Source organism: Poecilia reticulata, chromosome 1 (genome assembly GCF_904066995.2).
Source record: "Poecilia reticulata chromosome 1, P_reticulata-male-v2, whole genome shotgun sequence".
In the NCBI taxonomy this organism is placed as follows: domain Eukaryota; kingdom Metazoa; phylum Chordata; class Actinopteri; order Cyprinodontiformes; family Poeciliidae; genus Poecilia; species Poecilia reticulata.
The window spans coordinates 22,846,579-22,861,220 of record NC_088830.1 but is presented as its reverse complement, the minus strand read 5'-3'; the positions used below and the strand labels follow the sequence as shown (position 1 = coordinate 22,861,220).

The window sequence follows — 14,642 nt, the reverse complement described above, 5'->3', positions numbered from 1 at the left end:
AAGGAAGTAGATCTGTGGAGAGCAGCGAGGCGACAGCATCCCCCCTGTGAGGATAGAGAGCGCTGGACTGTGGAAAACACCATATGGAAGCTGATGACGCAAAATAAGTTCAGTCTGAACTAAAATCAGACACGTAAAGCCACTCACAACACCTGCCATGATACCACACGATGAGACATAAACAAACACAATAAAACAAGAAGGTTTTCCAAGTTGTTTTTCTTCTCTGCAGTTTCATTCAGCCATGCTGTAGCCGAGGATGGAGAATTTGCTCCACTGCAGAGCGGTGGGAGCAATTTCACACATCATCAGTCCGCTTCAGTATCTCATCACAGAAACACTGAGACCGTTTTTAGTTGAAAGAAAACATCACTGTTGCTTTTAGCTGGCAACGCTGCGGAGCTTCGGTCGGATAGTTAAAGTCAATAAAACTTTCATGATTGATTTTTTTTTTTGTTTTCCACACTTCGTGGTTGTAAATGTAGCCCAGACCCCATTGTACCATCCACCGGCATCCTTTCACATTTGAGTTTAAATTGCTGTCATCGTCTTTGTTGACAGTGTTTTGTAGGTTGCTGTGATTCTCTGTGACATAAAAAAGAAAAAAATCTAACAGTTACTTTCAATGAAAGTGAGTTTAGATGGTTTACAAAAACACTGAAAACACAGAAGCATTAGATGTTATTGTGATCTACTAAGCAGATGCTGTTTGTTATAAATGTAAAAAATTAAGTTTTAAAAAATTAACTTTTTTTTAAATAATGCACCACTACTCACCAAAATAATGAAGTCTCTACTGTCATCTACAGGACAAAACAAGAAACAGATGCTTCATATAGCATTTATATATAGATGCTACATATATACATATTAAGATAATTTACTTGATGTGTCTTGTAATTATGACTTTGAAAATTAAAATTATGACTTCCTGTTGGGCTTTTATTTTTTTTTCTTTCATGGCCCAAATGGGTTTCCATAATTGCACTCAAGACAAACCTGTAAAAAAAAAACACTAAACCTTAAAGAAGTTAAATTTCACTTTAAACCCTAATCTGTAACGGGTATGAATAAATTTGGGCTTAACTGTACACTTTCAAACCTTTGATTACTCCAAAATAAAAACACTTGTATCCATGCAAATTCATAAAATCATCACAGGCTTCATTCAGTAAGGGCAAATGTATTTTATTTCTTTAAATATAAAATACTCCAAAGTACACAATGTGTTCAGACAATATTGATGAATATGTCAGCCTCAATAAACAGTGAACAGAAAAACTATATGGGTAGTTTGGCTGTCTGATTGAAATAAGTGACTGTTTCATGTGCACAACAAAATAGGACTGAAAAATAAAGGTTTTCTGAAGTTAAAATAATAATAATGATAAAAAAAAAAAAGACTGGTGAAAATATTCCCCTTTGGCATAAACTGTATCTAACAAGGACCAAGCATCAAAATAAACAACCTACTGCTATTGGAGAAAAACTGCAACTTGTCGGTCACTAGACCAGGAATGGGACACGGCTAAAAACAGTTCATGTGACTTACATGAAAACATATTCATTTTCCTCTACCGGTACTGATGACGTCAGTAAAACAACTTTGAAAAGTAGGAAAACCTGCAGATGCCGACATCGGAAAACCCAAGTATGCTATTTTTGATACTACTCACCAAACATGCCACAAAGAGTAATGTGCTGCTGGTTTCTAGGAAAAATAAAAGTATCCCACTGATTTCCACCGTCTTTCCTTAAGCTTTCCTGACAGAAAAACACTTACGAGTTGATGAAAACAAAGTTTGAATTTACCATGTTCAAGATCGAATATACTATAACACTACTTTCAGGACAACTTGCCAACAATAAACCATGCTGGGATCCCGACACAAACTTTGCAGGATTCGTAGATATCAGGCCTTAATGTCAACTACAGATTTGATTTTCTGTACAGCGCTCTCATTAAATAATCCACAGCCAATTTCTTCACCAATAAGAGCGTCAAAGCAATCCTCAATATTGGATGTGGCGTAATATTTTGTTTTGTTTTAATTGTTGATTTAACTTTCTAGAAACAACCAAGAAGTGCTAAAATAATCAGCTAAAAGTTATAAACATGGTTAAATTTTAAGTGTACAAACAGCGACAAAGTCCTCAGTACAGTTTTTAACTGTAACCTTCATACAACATCGTTAAATCAGTTGTGCCGTAAGAGGAGACGCACTTTATTCGTTCTCCCATAAAAAGGGGGGGGGAGGGGGGGGGGGTGTGGTAAAAGCAGGACCAACTTGCATCGTCTCGCGTCCTCAAAGTGGATGTGGGTGATTTCGCTGTCATTATTGTTCATATTTGGTTGTTCTCAAGTTTCAGAAACCTGTTTAGCCTCGGTACTGGTCAGCTCAGATCCTCCGGCTGCCAGTTTGTTAGCCTATCTAAGCACCAAAGGATTGGAAATGTTCCTTGATTTACCAGAAAACAAAATCATAAAGCCCCGCGTGGGTCTCTGTCCCGTCCGTCCAGACTGACATCAGTCTGTCAGAGCGCTTTTTGTCCGCTTGCCCTGCTTCCCTCCGCTGGACGTAACGGCGCTGCCGTTGTAGCCACCCGCCGGCCCCATCGCCTCGTCCTGCTGCTCCCCCTTGGCGTCCGGCAGCTCTTCTTTGAGTTCTCGCAGGCTCGCCATCACCTCGTCGATGGTGGCCGTGCTCACCAGGTTGAAGTCGTGCATGCTGACCAAGTGCAAGAGGAAGTTGCGGCAGAGGTTGCGGCGGATGATGTGAGCGCCGAGGTTCTCCACGAACAGCATGACGGCTTGTTTCATCTGGTTGTCGGCTATGAAGCTGGATGAAAAGAACAAAGCAAAAGAAAAAAAAAAAAGGTTAACGTCAAACTGCATCAACAGGTGTCAGGTGAGGGAGGCATGAGGTACTTCCTACATTTCTAGAGTTTATATAATTACACCCCCATGACATCATCGATAAATGTTTCCATGGTGACGGAGAACAAGACAAGTCAAGACCAGACTTTCTTTCTGCTGACAGGTGATTAGCAGTGCGGGATTTTTAGTCCCACAGAAAAAAATGTTTCCATGACGATATGTATTATGAATAACTCCATCTTCATAATTGTTCCTTAGATTTCTGATCTTAGTCACTGACCGGCATAAAGGTAAGTGAAGTGAAAACTCATCAAAATCACAAGAAGTGAGTCACCTCAAGCTGAAATATCTCTGGTTGAACTCATGTCTATTTATTCAATTCAGCAGCAAAAAGGGTTTTGGAATTTAAAATGTTACTTATTGTGTTGATATATGATTTTCAATTAAAATGCGACCAATTACAAACTTTTCTTAATTTTTTTTTTAACTGAACATTTTATGATCCAAGAAGCTTTTAATCTCCTCTGGCTTCTTCTTGTGTTTCTGTTGTGTGGTTTGAACGTCGACCTGTTTGTTAAACTTACCCGTGCTTCATGACATGCAGGTTCCAGAGCTTCATCACCTCCTTCTCTCCCTCATTGACGTCTGTGAACTCATCCAGTTGCTGCAAATGGAAAAGAAAAGAAAAGAAAAGAAAAGAAAAGAAAAGAAAAAAGGAGTGTCAACCAATTTGAAAAACAGTGCATACAGTGTTTCATTTTTCTTGCATGAGGGCCTTTATCGCCTCTTTATTTCACATCTGGCTACGAGCAGTTAATATATCTACACTCTGTTTTGGTTGTATTTTGCACCAATTCAACTTTCTGCTTTTTGGAGCGGTCTCTCATCCATGTAGCATTCAAACAGTGCCAGAGTTTAGGCGGACCAGAGTTCGCTTTTTTTGGTCCACATCAAAGTTTGGTAGGAAACAGACTTTCTAGGCACAGGGTTGAACCAGATGGCAGCTTCTCACCGTGGCCGTCTTCTCTCGGAGCCACTCTGGGTCTCTCTCGTCTTCGCTGTCCACGTCCATCTCCTGGGGCCGCAGCGGCATGCAGCTGTCACTGTGGAAGTAGAGCCGGTTGTGGCCGCTGACGTACGTCCTCTGCTGCTCCAGCTCGCCGTCCTCGGACTCCAAGAACTCCGACAGACTCGGTTTGGTCCGCTTGGGCCTAGAGACGGCGAAAAAGAAAAGGCAGCCTGCTATAAAAGTGTAGGTTCAGACTGTGAAGCAACCAAAATGTTGATTGTGAGGCATTTATCTAAAATCCAACATATCAGCGCTTACTAACCAATGGTGTTTAGTGACTCTACAATGAAGCGATTAAAACTAACTGGGAAGACGTAGCAGAGGTTGAAACAAGGCGGCATTTACCTTGAGACAAGAATGTGGGTAACTGGGGTCCTTTTAACTGGGCCGTTTCGGCTGAAAGCAAAGCCCGGCTGGCTGTGGATGTCCTGAGGGTTGCCCACGTAGGAGCCATCATAGCACTCATTGATGGACACGTCTATCCTGGCTCCTTTGGGGTGAGGCTGAACGTTTCAGAAGGGAGAAAATGATCAGAGAATTAGGCATCACCGCATGCACAGAGAGAGAAAAAAAATCTGATAAATTAAAAAATAACTTGGATATCTGACCACACAGTTTCCTCAAAGGTGACCTACTATGCTTCCTTGAAGAGGTTAGAATAGGTCTATGAGTTATACAAAATATGTTCACTACATTTTTCTGCACAAAACAATTCTAAGATAATGAGATTTTAGTTTGCCTATTTTGAGCTTATTTCAGAATGAGCTGATTTTGAGTGTCTTGTCACTTTAAATTAGGGCTGAAACGATTCCTCAAGTGATTAGAGTACCTCGATTATTAAAATTCCTCGAGGAAAATTGACCTGCCTCGAAGCTTTGTTAATTTATGTTTTATCATTTAGCGCACCGTGTTTCAGCCGGAACATTATTTGCGTTGCGTGGAGCTCTGACTTCCGCCTCTGAGTTGTTGACAGAAGCTACGTGTTAGCGGCATAACATCCAATCTTCAAGTTCGGCCCGCGGGGATTTTACTGATTGGTGATAATTCCGGGTTTTCATCGCTTTTGTGGGACCAATAAACATCCTTAAAATGACCGGCGCGATGCCGGGAGTTCGGCAGCCTTTCTGCTCCGGAGCTGCTGGTTGAACGGCGGGAAGAAGCTGAGGAGGATTTATACAGGTGAGCGGAGAGACTGAACACGGCGGGCGGCTGAGGGTTGATGCTTACAGGGTAAGAGCAGCTTTACGGACGAACCGCACAATAAACTTCTGAACAAACGGGAGGCGGAACATGGCTGGTAGATGAGTTTCTGAACAGAGGAGCCGTAAATATCCCGTATTGCTCCCCCGGTCTACAAAAAAGTAACTGGTAGGGAAGCTCAAATGTGGAAAAAATAGAATGATGTTGATATCTGATAGTAACACTGGTGTTATGGAAGATTTACCAATATTTTATTTCATAATTGTTTTTATCCGATTACTCGATTAATCGTAAGAAAAATCTATAGATTACTCGATTACTAAAATAATCGTTTACAACAGCCCTAGTTGTGACTAAACATTTGGGAGGGTTTTTTTTTAAAAAACCTTTTCTACATACCAAAAAAAATAGCTTTTTTCCCCATCCCTTAAGCGCTCAGGCTGTTTTTGAAGCAGTAGAAACCCAAGTATAAAAACATGAAAAATGTGAATCAATCTCTGAGAGAATTGGTCCAGTAAAACTCTTGTTTTATGCTAAACCAGGCAACAGAAAAATGGTGGCAGTATTGCTTTATACGACATAATTAAAAACAAATTAAAAATCAGTCGTGCTGAGATGAATTTCCCATCTTATTTCCTGCAGTATTACTTTCTCTAAAGCGAGGCCTTGTGGCTAGAAGAGTGATGGCACCGAGTGTCATTCACAGGTATAAACAATCATTCTCCTCCAAGTTCAATAATAACAACATAACATTTCTAATAAATTACAGAGCCCAAAACCTTCAAAACAATGTCCTTGCATTTAAAATTATTGCAAACTTAGCAAGTTCTGCCAAAAAAAGAGCAGGGACGGAGCTAAAACTTGCAGGGCTAAAACTTGGGATACCTGGACAGAATCTACACATGCATGAAGGCAACAAGCAAACTTCAGACCCTAGCAAAGGATTCAAACCCAGAACCTCCTTGCTATGGGACAACTGTGCCTCCTTGCAACCCTGAAAATTCTGAAACTTAAGGTAGCAATGAAAACAGTAATTCTGCTGAGGCAGAAGGACAAGGAAAACTGGGAAAAAAAAAGAGCTAACTGGATTTCAGGGAGAGCCTGTGATGCACAGTGATAAAATATTATGCCTGTTCCTTCTTCTGTGCACTGCATCCTGGAGTGAGTCTTAAAGTTTAAAGTCTGTTGAAGCAAAGGAGGACGCCTCTCGATTTAAACCATGGCAGATTAAAAAAACAATATGTGGCAGACATGAATCAGAGAGAAACCGGGACAGCAGCGTCTAACAACAGGAGATTGGATATTGTGGAGACTCTGGAAATGCAACAGCAACCTTCCTGACCTACAAGCACAGGATCTGGATCAGATCTTCAGATGAAGATATTTTCTGCTCAGAAATTTGTTGCTTATTTCTGACAAAAAGAACCAATAGAGGTGAGGTGTTTGTTCTGTAAAGTGTAATATATGGAGCTTTTTGACCGAGTGCTTCCTGTGCCCATTAATCGGCTGCTTAAACCACTTTTTTCAGCAATACCACTGAAGTAAGAAAGGAAAGAAAACAAGTAATTTATTGTACTTTAGATCTATGAGACAAATCTTGAACTACTCCTTTAGGAGGGTGGATGGTACCTGGACCAAAACTACTGAGGACCAACACACGAGGAAAAAGGACTGCCGTCTAATTTTTAGGTTGTCTCAAATACTTTGAACACTGCCCCCAAGTGGTGGCAGAAAGCAACAGCAGCTAAATGTGCATCTACAGTTTAATCACACAGCTACAGAAATGCTACAAACATAAGTAAAGATGAACTGGTGGAGCATTAATGGTGCTTTGATTATTCTGCAAATGCATAAAAAGACAGGACAGTCTGACATTTCTTAACCGACTTCTCTGTATGAAATCCAGGGACGACAACACAAAACTGTGCAGTATGTCTGATGTTGCATTATTGGCACTGAGACTGAAACACTTGGATGTTTCCCCTTTTCCAAAACGGCTGATTTACTGCAGACGTGAAAACGGCATAAATCGCTTTAAGACAAAAAGTCCCAAACTCGCTTCCTTACCACATAGTTGAAAATGAAGCGCGAGTGGGAGAGCTTGAGGTGCTTGAGCAGGCTGTAGAGTTTGCTGCAGTTCAGAGTACACCAGGGACAGTGGAGGTCGTCTCTGGCCTCAGTCTGCTGCCGTGTGTTATTGTTGTACAGGAACTGTTGAAGAACACATCACAGAATCACTACAAAGCAGTAAGTAGGTGTAAAAAAAAAAAAAAGTCAAACATTCTTTTTCCTATCAAGATAAACGTTTAATTCAGATGCAATTCAGTGCCAATCCCAGTGATTTTTTTTTATTTTTTATTTTTACTGTACCTGATAAAATATACGGAGCTTCTGGCGCGGCTCAGATGGGATCTGCTCTTTCCTCGTCTGACTGTCTGTGCTGACCGACTCTTTCACTGCTGACAGAAACAGATGCACAAGTTAACGTTTTGTTTGTCGCCAAATACTGTGCGTTTGAGACGAAACTAAACAGTGACTTTTCCTCTGCTCCCAAATATGCGACACAAATTTGAACATTGGAGAAGTCCCTTCCAGACAAAACAACATCCAACTCTATGGTGCCATGTAACCGCTAATGATGATAGTAATAGCAATACATGTCTATACTAGAGATGCACCAATCAGGCTTTGCTCGGCTAATTTTAAATAAACAAATTATACAGCTCATCGTTTTATTTCACTACAGTAGCTTTTATTTTATGATGCTATTGGTAGACGTAAGCGTTTTTCTTAATAAAAAGCAAACCAAAAAAAAAATGTCCCACTGTAAACACTGAACATTTCATCATCATTTCTTGTTTTTCAGATTTTTCACATTCTGTAATGTCAATCATGATGGCCAGGAAGCAGACGCAGCGGCGCTTAACTAAGAGTTTGAGGTCGCCGTCTTCTAGAAACAACAGACTTCAAGGGCATTTCCGTTTCGACAAAAGGCAACATGACCGCGTATGCTGATGTATTTAGATTGATCCATGATCTAATGGATGAGGCCTGAAACAGCAGCACAAGGAAACGGTTCCTATTCATCTCCTCGGCCCCCGACTGGATGCTGCAGATTCTTCTCGTCTATTATTTAAAGCTCATCAGCATTCTGTTTATTTGGGATTTTCTTCCATTCGTTTGAATGTAGTTTTCAATTTTCTGTCACTTCATTTTGGCCTAGTTTAGATTGTTCTCTTCTTCAAACTGTTTGTGATGTAGAAACGATTTGTACCCAGAAAAAAGAAAACTGATTGAAACTGCTTGGTGAAGTTTGTCACAAATGCACATCAGGGTTATTGTGTTGGACAAGCCATTCACACACACCCAAGGGGTGTGTCACACAATCACAAATGTACCATTTAATTCAGGGGTGTCAAACTCCAGTCCTCAAGGGCCGCTGTCCTGCAGTGTTTAGATGTGCCACAGGTACAAAACACTTGAATGAAATGACTTAATTACATCCTCTTTGTGTAGATATGTTCTCCAGAGCCTTGCTAATGACCTAATTATTCTATTCAGGTGTGGTGCAGCAGAGGCACATCTAAAAGTTGCAGGACACGGGCCCTCGAGGACTGGAGTTTGACACCCCTGATTTAATTGAATAAAAACGTTTATAAGATTACCCAGAGATATTTTGTCAGCACTTGTTAAGCCAGCTATGACCACAGGCTGGTGAACCGGTGCATCCCTAGCATATTTACATCAATAGGTCTGGAATTTTATGTTGCAATATGAAGCAAAAAAGTAATGCTTACACTTTAGTTGTGTGCTACATGAGTTGATCTCTGCTGAATGTTTCTCTGAGAAGTAACAGAAATAAGATTATGTAATGACTAACTCACTCATTTTCTGCAAAACAATAAACTGAATATAAACAGTAAAAAATTGTTGTTTTTTTTTAAATGTAAAAAGAAGCAGTCAGCGTGACTTTTGCAAATTAACTAATTATAAAAACAGTTTCTAAATAAAATGAATAAAACACAAAGTAGTTCTCGTGTCTGAAAGGGACTCAACAATTACAATGCTGTTCTTTTTAGGTCCAAATGCTTTATGCCAAACAAACTGTTAGCAATTCAAGAGCACACAGCCATCTGTGCACCATCTTCGTCTCTTTAATTAGACTTTTCTGTCACCTCTAAACAAAAGACCTAACAAAAACTAATTGGCATTCAAAGAGACGACCAGGACGTATGAACATTTCACAATCGACCTCGACTTGAACTTCGTACGTACTCATAAGGGCTGCGCGGTGGTGGCTGGTCCGGGTCTCCATTGGGCTGGTGGCTTCTGAGTTGCGGGTGGAAAGAGGTTTGGCTACAGGCGCGGTGGACTTTGCTCCGGCATCGCCTGTCCAACGCAGCGTAAACTGCAGCGTGGGTCCCTGAGAAAACGTCTCGAACGGTGGGATTCTCTGTGGGACCGACACACAGAATAAAAACGTCTCAGAGAGGAGCAGCAACGACTCCGACACACTGTCGTCTCAGACAGGAGTCAAGAGCGAGGGAAAAAGTATCGATGTGCCGAGCAGGTTTTTATTGGCCAACACAGATTTCTGGTTTTCTTTGAGGTCTGATCTGCATGTCAGATTCTCACCAATACCATTTTTGTAAAAACTAGAACTACTGATGCACAATTTTTATTAGCATTAACCAAAACTGGCCGATTCAATATCAACGTCGGCCCAAATTTTCACATTCTTGCGTCCCTAGTTACAACACACAAGAGAAAAATGAACAGCAGGTTCTTCTGATAGTGATTGTAGATGAGCAATCCAACAGAAATTACAAGATTATCTCCTTGAGTGAATGGAAGTATACATTCCCTCATTTCTACAATCGTCTGATCAATCCATAGAAACTAACCTATCACAGCAGACTACACAATCTGCTAATAGATAGAAGTCTGTCTCCATCTGCTGTATAAACAACATTGGACAACTATCAGTGTGGATCTGCAGGTGTTGACAAGGCAACTGCAGAGACGTTGAAAGAAGAACTCATAAGTTAAGACGAAAAGAAGCTGATCTGGAGACAGACTCGGGTCACTCACCTTGCCATCAAGGATCGTTTCCCACGTCGCCCGTTTCTTGCTGACTGGACTCTCGTCCATCCCTTGCATTGACACCTCGTACTCTCCGTCCAGCAGCTGCAGCCTCCTGTAGGAGAACGGATTCACTCACTAAAAACAGGTTTAGCCCAAAAATCTGTAAGGAAAAGGGAGAAATTGGACCAGAACCGGCTCACCGATTCTTATCAAAGACGGTCATCTGTGCAACATAGGTCTCTGTGGTCCCTCCCTCCTCTCTGTGGGCTGAACCTCTCTTCTTTCTACTGGGAGTTTCTGTCACATCTAAGTGGGAAAAAGTGACGTTTTACATCTAGTTATTAGAATTACAGCTGCACATAAAAAAACAAAAAAACATTGACGCACCAATATTCTCATTGGCCTCCCCATTGACCAGACCACTTCTCCCAGTGCGCGACACCCTGAAGAGGAGCGAATAGGACTTCACCATGTGGCTGTTGCTGGGCTCAAACTCATTGCTGGGGACGAGTAAAGAGGGGCAGGAGCCCAGCTTGGTCTGCTTGGAGTCAGGATTCAAAGGCACCTGCTTTTTACCGGTAGGCACTTGTTTTATCGGGCAACTGACGTCCTAAAGAAGCAGACAATAACGAGAGTCGTCAGCAGGGAAGTGAGGACAACAGAAAGAAATGATCGGCTTCAGATATGAAACTTTACACGATACCTTGCGCTTTTTATGGCAGACTTTGACAAGTAGCACCTCTAATGACACTGAATGTTGCTCGTTCTCTGAATTCTGAGATGGCTTTTCTGTCAAGCAATAAAAGAATGTTAATATTAACGCTTCAGCTGAATACATTCAAACACGGACGGGTTCTGCTGGTACCGCTATGAGTGCCAAGTTTCGCAGGAGCACACCTATCCTCATTCAGATATTGATTTGGAAAATGTTTTTAAACAAAGAAAAACACACTGCTTACCATCCTTAAGGAAGAACCCGGTAAATGTTAACTGTAGGTGTGAAGACAAGCTAAAAAGTACAAAAAGATATGCAATAAATGCGTATTAAAGACTGACGTTAACCATCTTAAAATAATTCAAAGTGTAAAACTTAGATGTGATCTTCCTTACCTTGGAGAATCCTGCTCTAGTTTCATTTTCTCTACCGTCTTTAACAAATCGTCCACTTTGAATGTTTTCCTACAAATCAGTAAAAAAAAATTTAAAAAATTAAATATTTTTCAAACAGGGTCTGCTGACTTGTGTAACAGAAATTTGAATTGCGTACCTTCGAGCATTTGTTCGATTATTTCTGTGAGACATGAAGGTGAGGGTCCTGTGCAAAAATATGGGCTGAAAATGATAAGAGGTGAGAATAAGTTTGGATGGTCAGGCTAGTGCAGACAAATTCCTGAAAGGAAAAAGGAGTAAGAGTTCACTTACCGCGATGAGGTTCCTTGTACGGAGGAATCTGTATATCTGAGTAGGTTCTAGAATCAATAAGACAAACAGTGAGCATTAACATTGAGGTATGGTTCAAATCTGCTTGAGCTGCTCAATCTGTCTCTCAGCCTCCTTCTATAACTGATGATCAAATATCAGACCATTTTAGTATGTTGGGAGCTTTCTACTAAATTACACATTTTTCATTAGTTTCTGTTTGGAATTGCCTGCAACACTAGTTGAAATATAAGAAAAGGCTAAAAAAATGTTTTCCTTTTTTAAAATGGCTGCTAACCATTTTGTCAGGAGGCAGAATCTTCTATTGACTTAATTGCTGGCATTTGTTTCTAGTTTCAAAGAAATGTAGACCGCTTTTAAACAGATAAACTCAACTTAAAATCTGCAAAGTCGCATCACATCTTAGAAAATATGCAATATTTCTTCTAAGTAAGCCAAAGTGTGAGTCAAGTCAAAGCGAGTGTAGAGAGGATATACTGAAGTATGACAACTTGGGGTATTATATTCTCTAGATTTACTGACTATAATTAAGAAAGTGTCTTAAATCTCAGAATCGCAACAAATCTGTGTGTTTACCTCAGTCACGTGGGTCTTATATCTGGAGGCAAGTTCAACAGATCCAGGTTTTATAAGCATGTTAATAAGTAGCACCACAAAAGCTGTGTGTAAACTCTAAGTCAGTCGAGGGTTACTGAACTTGGATGTGTGTACTTTCAGGTAAAACAGGTATAAAAGGAATAAGAGAATGAATCAGGATTAGGAGGCAGGAGGAAAACTGAAAAAATGAGGTGGGCATCCCCCACTTTCAATATTCGTACAATAATCATATTGCAAATGACTGCTTGCAGTGCAATAATGAATTTGATGTCTGATATACTTTAAGTGTTATGAATGAAAATGCAAAAAATGAAGAAATAAATACAAAAATATTAGCAATGTCACATTTATTCCAGAGCTTTATTTGTGTTATCTGGATGAGACGATCATCGTTAGAAAAGCTTGTTCTGTCCTTTCAGTCGTTTAGAAATTCCTTCCCCGTCGATTTTGTCATATTCCATTAGGCCTAAAACCATCACCCGATTGAGACCGATTAATTAGTCTGCAACAAAGTTCGGTCTGGTTTTCTCACTTTTCTCACTACAGAACAGGTTCTCACTGCATTCGGTGTTTTTTACGTCTAGTTCCAACACTATGAGAAGGTGGGAAACCGGAGGCCTGACAGAAATGATCAGCCCAACAAACGTAACTTCGCTGTATAGCGGGCTAGAACTCTGAAAAAACATAGTAAAGTTAAATCAGCATGTAGAAAGCGGCGAAATCTTACTTTCAAAGGCCTGTAAGAAGAGCTCATGGTCGGCCTGGATCTGCTCCATCTTCGGCTTCTTCACGGAGTTCATCACCGCGGATGAGGCGGGGTACACGGCGCCGTTAGCTTTGCAGCTCGCCCCGCTCATGATGTGACCTGAGTTCTGGGAGGGAAACGGCATCTCATATGGGTATATAAATCACTACAGAACAGGTGGTGGATATTTACAACAGTTAGCTTAGCCACAACAAGGCACATTCTCTCGCATTAGCGGTATAGCCATCACCAACTAGCTCGGCTAAAAGCATGGCTAACGAGTTTGCTATCTTGGGATTCCAGTGTGAAATTAAAACTGGGCGGGTAAAGAAAGTCGGAAAATTTTCTTGGGGGAAATATTGAAAGTAATGAAACATAACCCACCCTGGCTGATGGCATTAATGTGTCAGACGACTGGCAGGAATCAACAGCCGAAACCCATGAAGAGGAGGCAACGACGCGGAGGCTAATTAGCTAGCAATGCTAGCATAGTTCAGTTAAAAAAAACAGGCGTCCTTACACCCAAAGTTCCGTTTAATTCTCCTGATCCAAAATACTAATTTATATCAGTGTAATCCTTGGTGAAATTAATCACACTGATAAAGAAGTGTGATTTACTGTAAGCTATATGTCGCTCCCTTCAGTTTGTACTAAACAACAGAACAAGAGTAGGTGGTCAGCCAATAAAAGACGAGCCGAGAGAAAGCTGCGGCCTTATTGGACAATCATCTCCGGACATGACGTACACCCCGCCCTCGCTTTCAGCGATTTTGCGGGAAATCCACTTCACCAGCTTTCATTTCAAAACAACCAGGTGCTTTCACACAGCATTATAACCTTTTTGGATATATATTGTTGCATTTTAATTTATTTGTCTAGCTGTTTTTTTTTCTTGAAAAGCTAAATAAAATACCCAAACATCTGTTTTATTTATTCTGAGGTTTGTCCAAAATTAATTAAACTCTTCAATAATCAAAAGAAAATTCTTAATGTGTAATGCAGCAGCCAAAGCTAACCAGATTTTTGCAGATTTCCACTTGTATTTTGATGTTTCATCTGAAGTTAGAAAGCCTCCCTGCCATCACCCTAATTGTTAACTGCCTCAGCAGATTTCAAGTCAGGACTCCAAAACATAAATATCACTTCCTGTCAAAAAAAAAAACAAAAAAAACCACACATGTGGGTAACAGGAAGAGATTACTTTTAAAACCTTAATTTGCCAGCGATATGACATATTTGGGCCTTACACGCTAAACAGTCTGTGTGAATGTATATTCATGTATTCAAAGATTGTGAAAACATTTTTCAAAGTGCTATGGAACAATGTTTTAATAATTTTCACCTGCTGTGATATGAATTTATGCTATTTAAGGCATTTTAAGTAAGAATAAATGTCAAGTGTCCCCATTTATTCCTCATCTTGTGTTTTTTTTTCCTCATCAAATTTTGCAAGCGTTTTTAAAAATATTTTTCTTCAATTGTAATTGTTTTGAAGTATCACATGACCCTCAGAGTATTTTTGGAACTGAAATTTATGTGTGTCCAAATATGCAAACAATATAGATACTTTCATGGGGTGTCCTAACTTTTTAACATTGATGCAGTTACCAGACTTTTGAATCTTTTTC

At 40.3% G+C, this 14,642-nt stretch overlaps 1 protein-coding gene across 5 annotated transcripts; it reads right to left on the bottom strand.

Annotated features, from left to right (window-relative positions):
• Nucleotides 1-1,172: 1,172 nt before the first annotated feature.
• suz12b (SUZ12 polycomb repressive complex 2 subunit b) lies at nt 1,173-13,704 on the bottom strand. Of its 5 annotated transcripts, none has more exons than XM_008416251.3 (18): nt 13,399-13,704; nt 12,997-13,141; nt 11,655-11,701; nt 11,500-11,564; nt 11,343-11,411; nt 11,192-11,241; nt 10,936-11,021; nt 10,620-10,842; nt 10,433-10,538; nt 10,239-10,341; nt 9,423-9,600; nt 8,945-8,989; nt 7,518-7,606; nt 7,215-7,358; nt 4,293-4,450; nt 3,891-4,089; nt 3,463-3,542; nt 1,173-2,840 (listed from the first exon to the last, which is right to left on the bottom strand). In XM_008416251.3, the coding sequence occupies exons 1-18, from the start codon at nt 13,411-13,413 to the stop codon at nt 2,528-2,530; spliced, it is 2,115 nt and encodes a 704-aa protein (XP_008414473.1). In that variant the 5' UTR covers nt 13,414-13,704; the 3' UTR covers nt 1,173-2,527. The 5 variants fall into 5 exon arrangements, with proteins under 5 accessions (XP_008414473.1, XP_008414457.1, XP_008414466.1 ...); XM_008416235.3 differs by having other exon boundaries at nt 10,239-10,344; nt 13,399-13,703; XM_008416244.3 differs by having other exon boundaries at nt 7,518-7,603; nt 10,239-10,344; nt 13,399-13,703.
• Between the last annotated feature and the right edge of the window lie 938 nt (nt 13,705-14,642).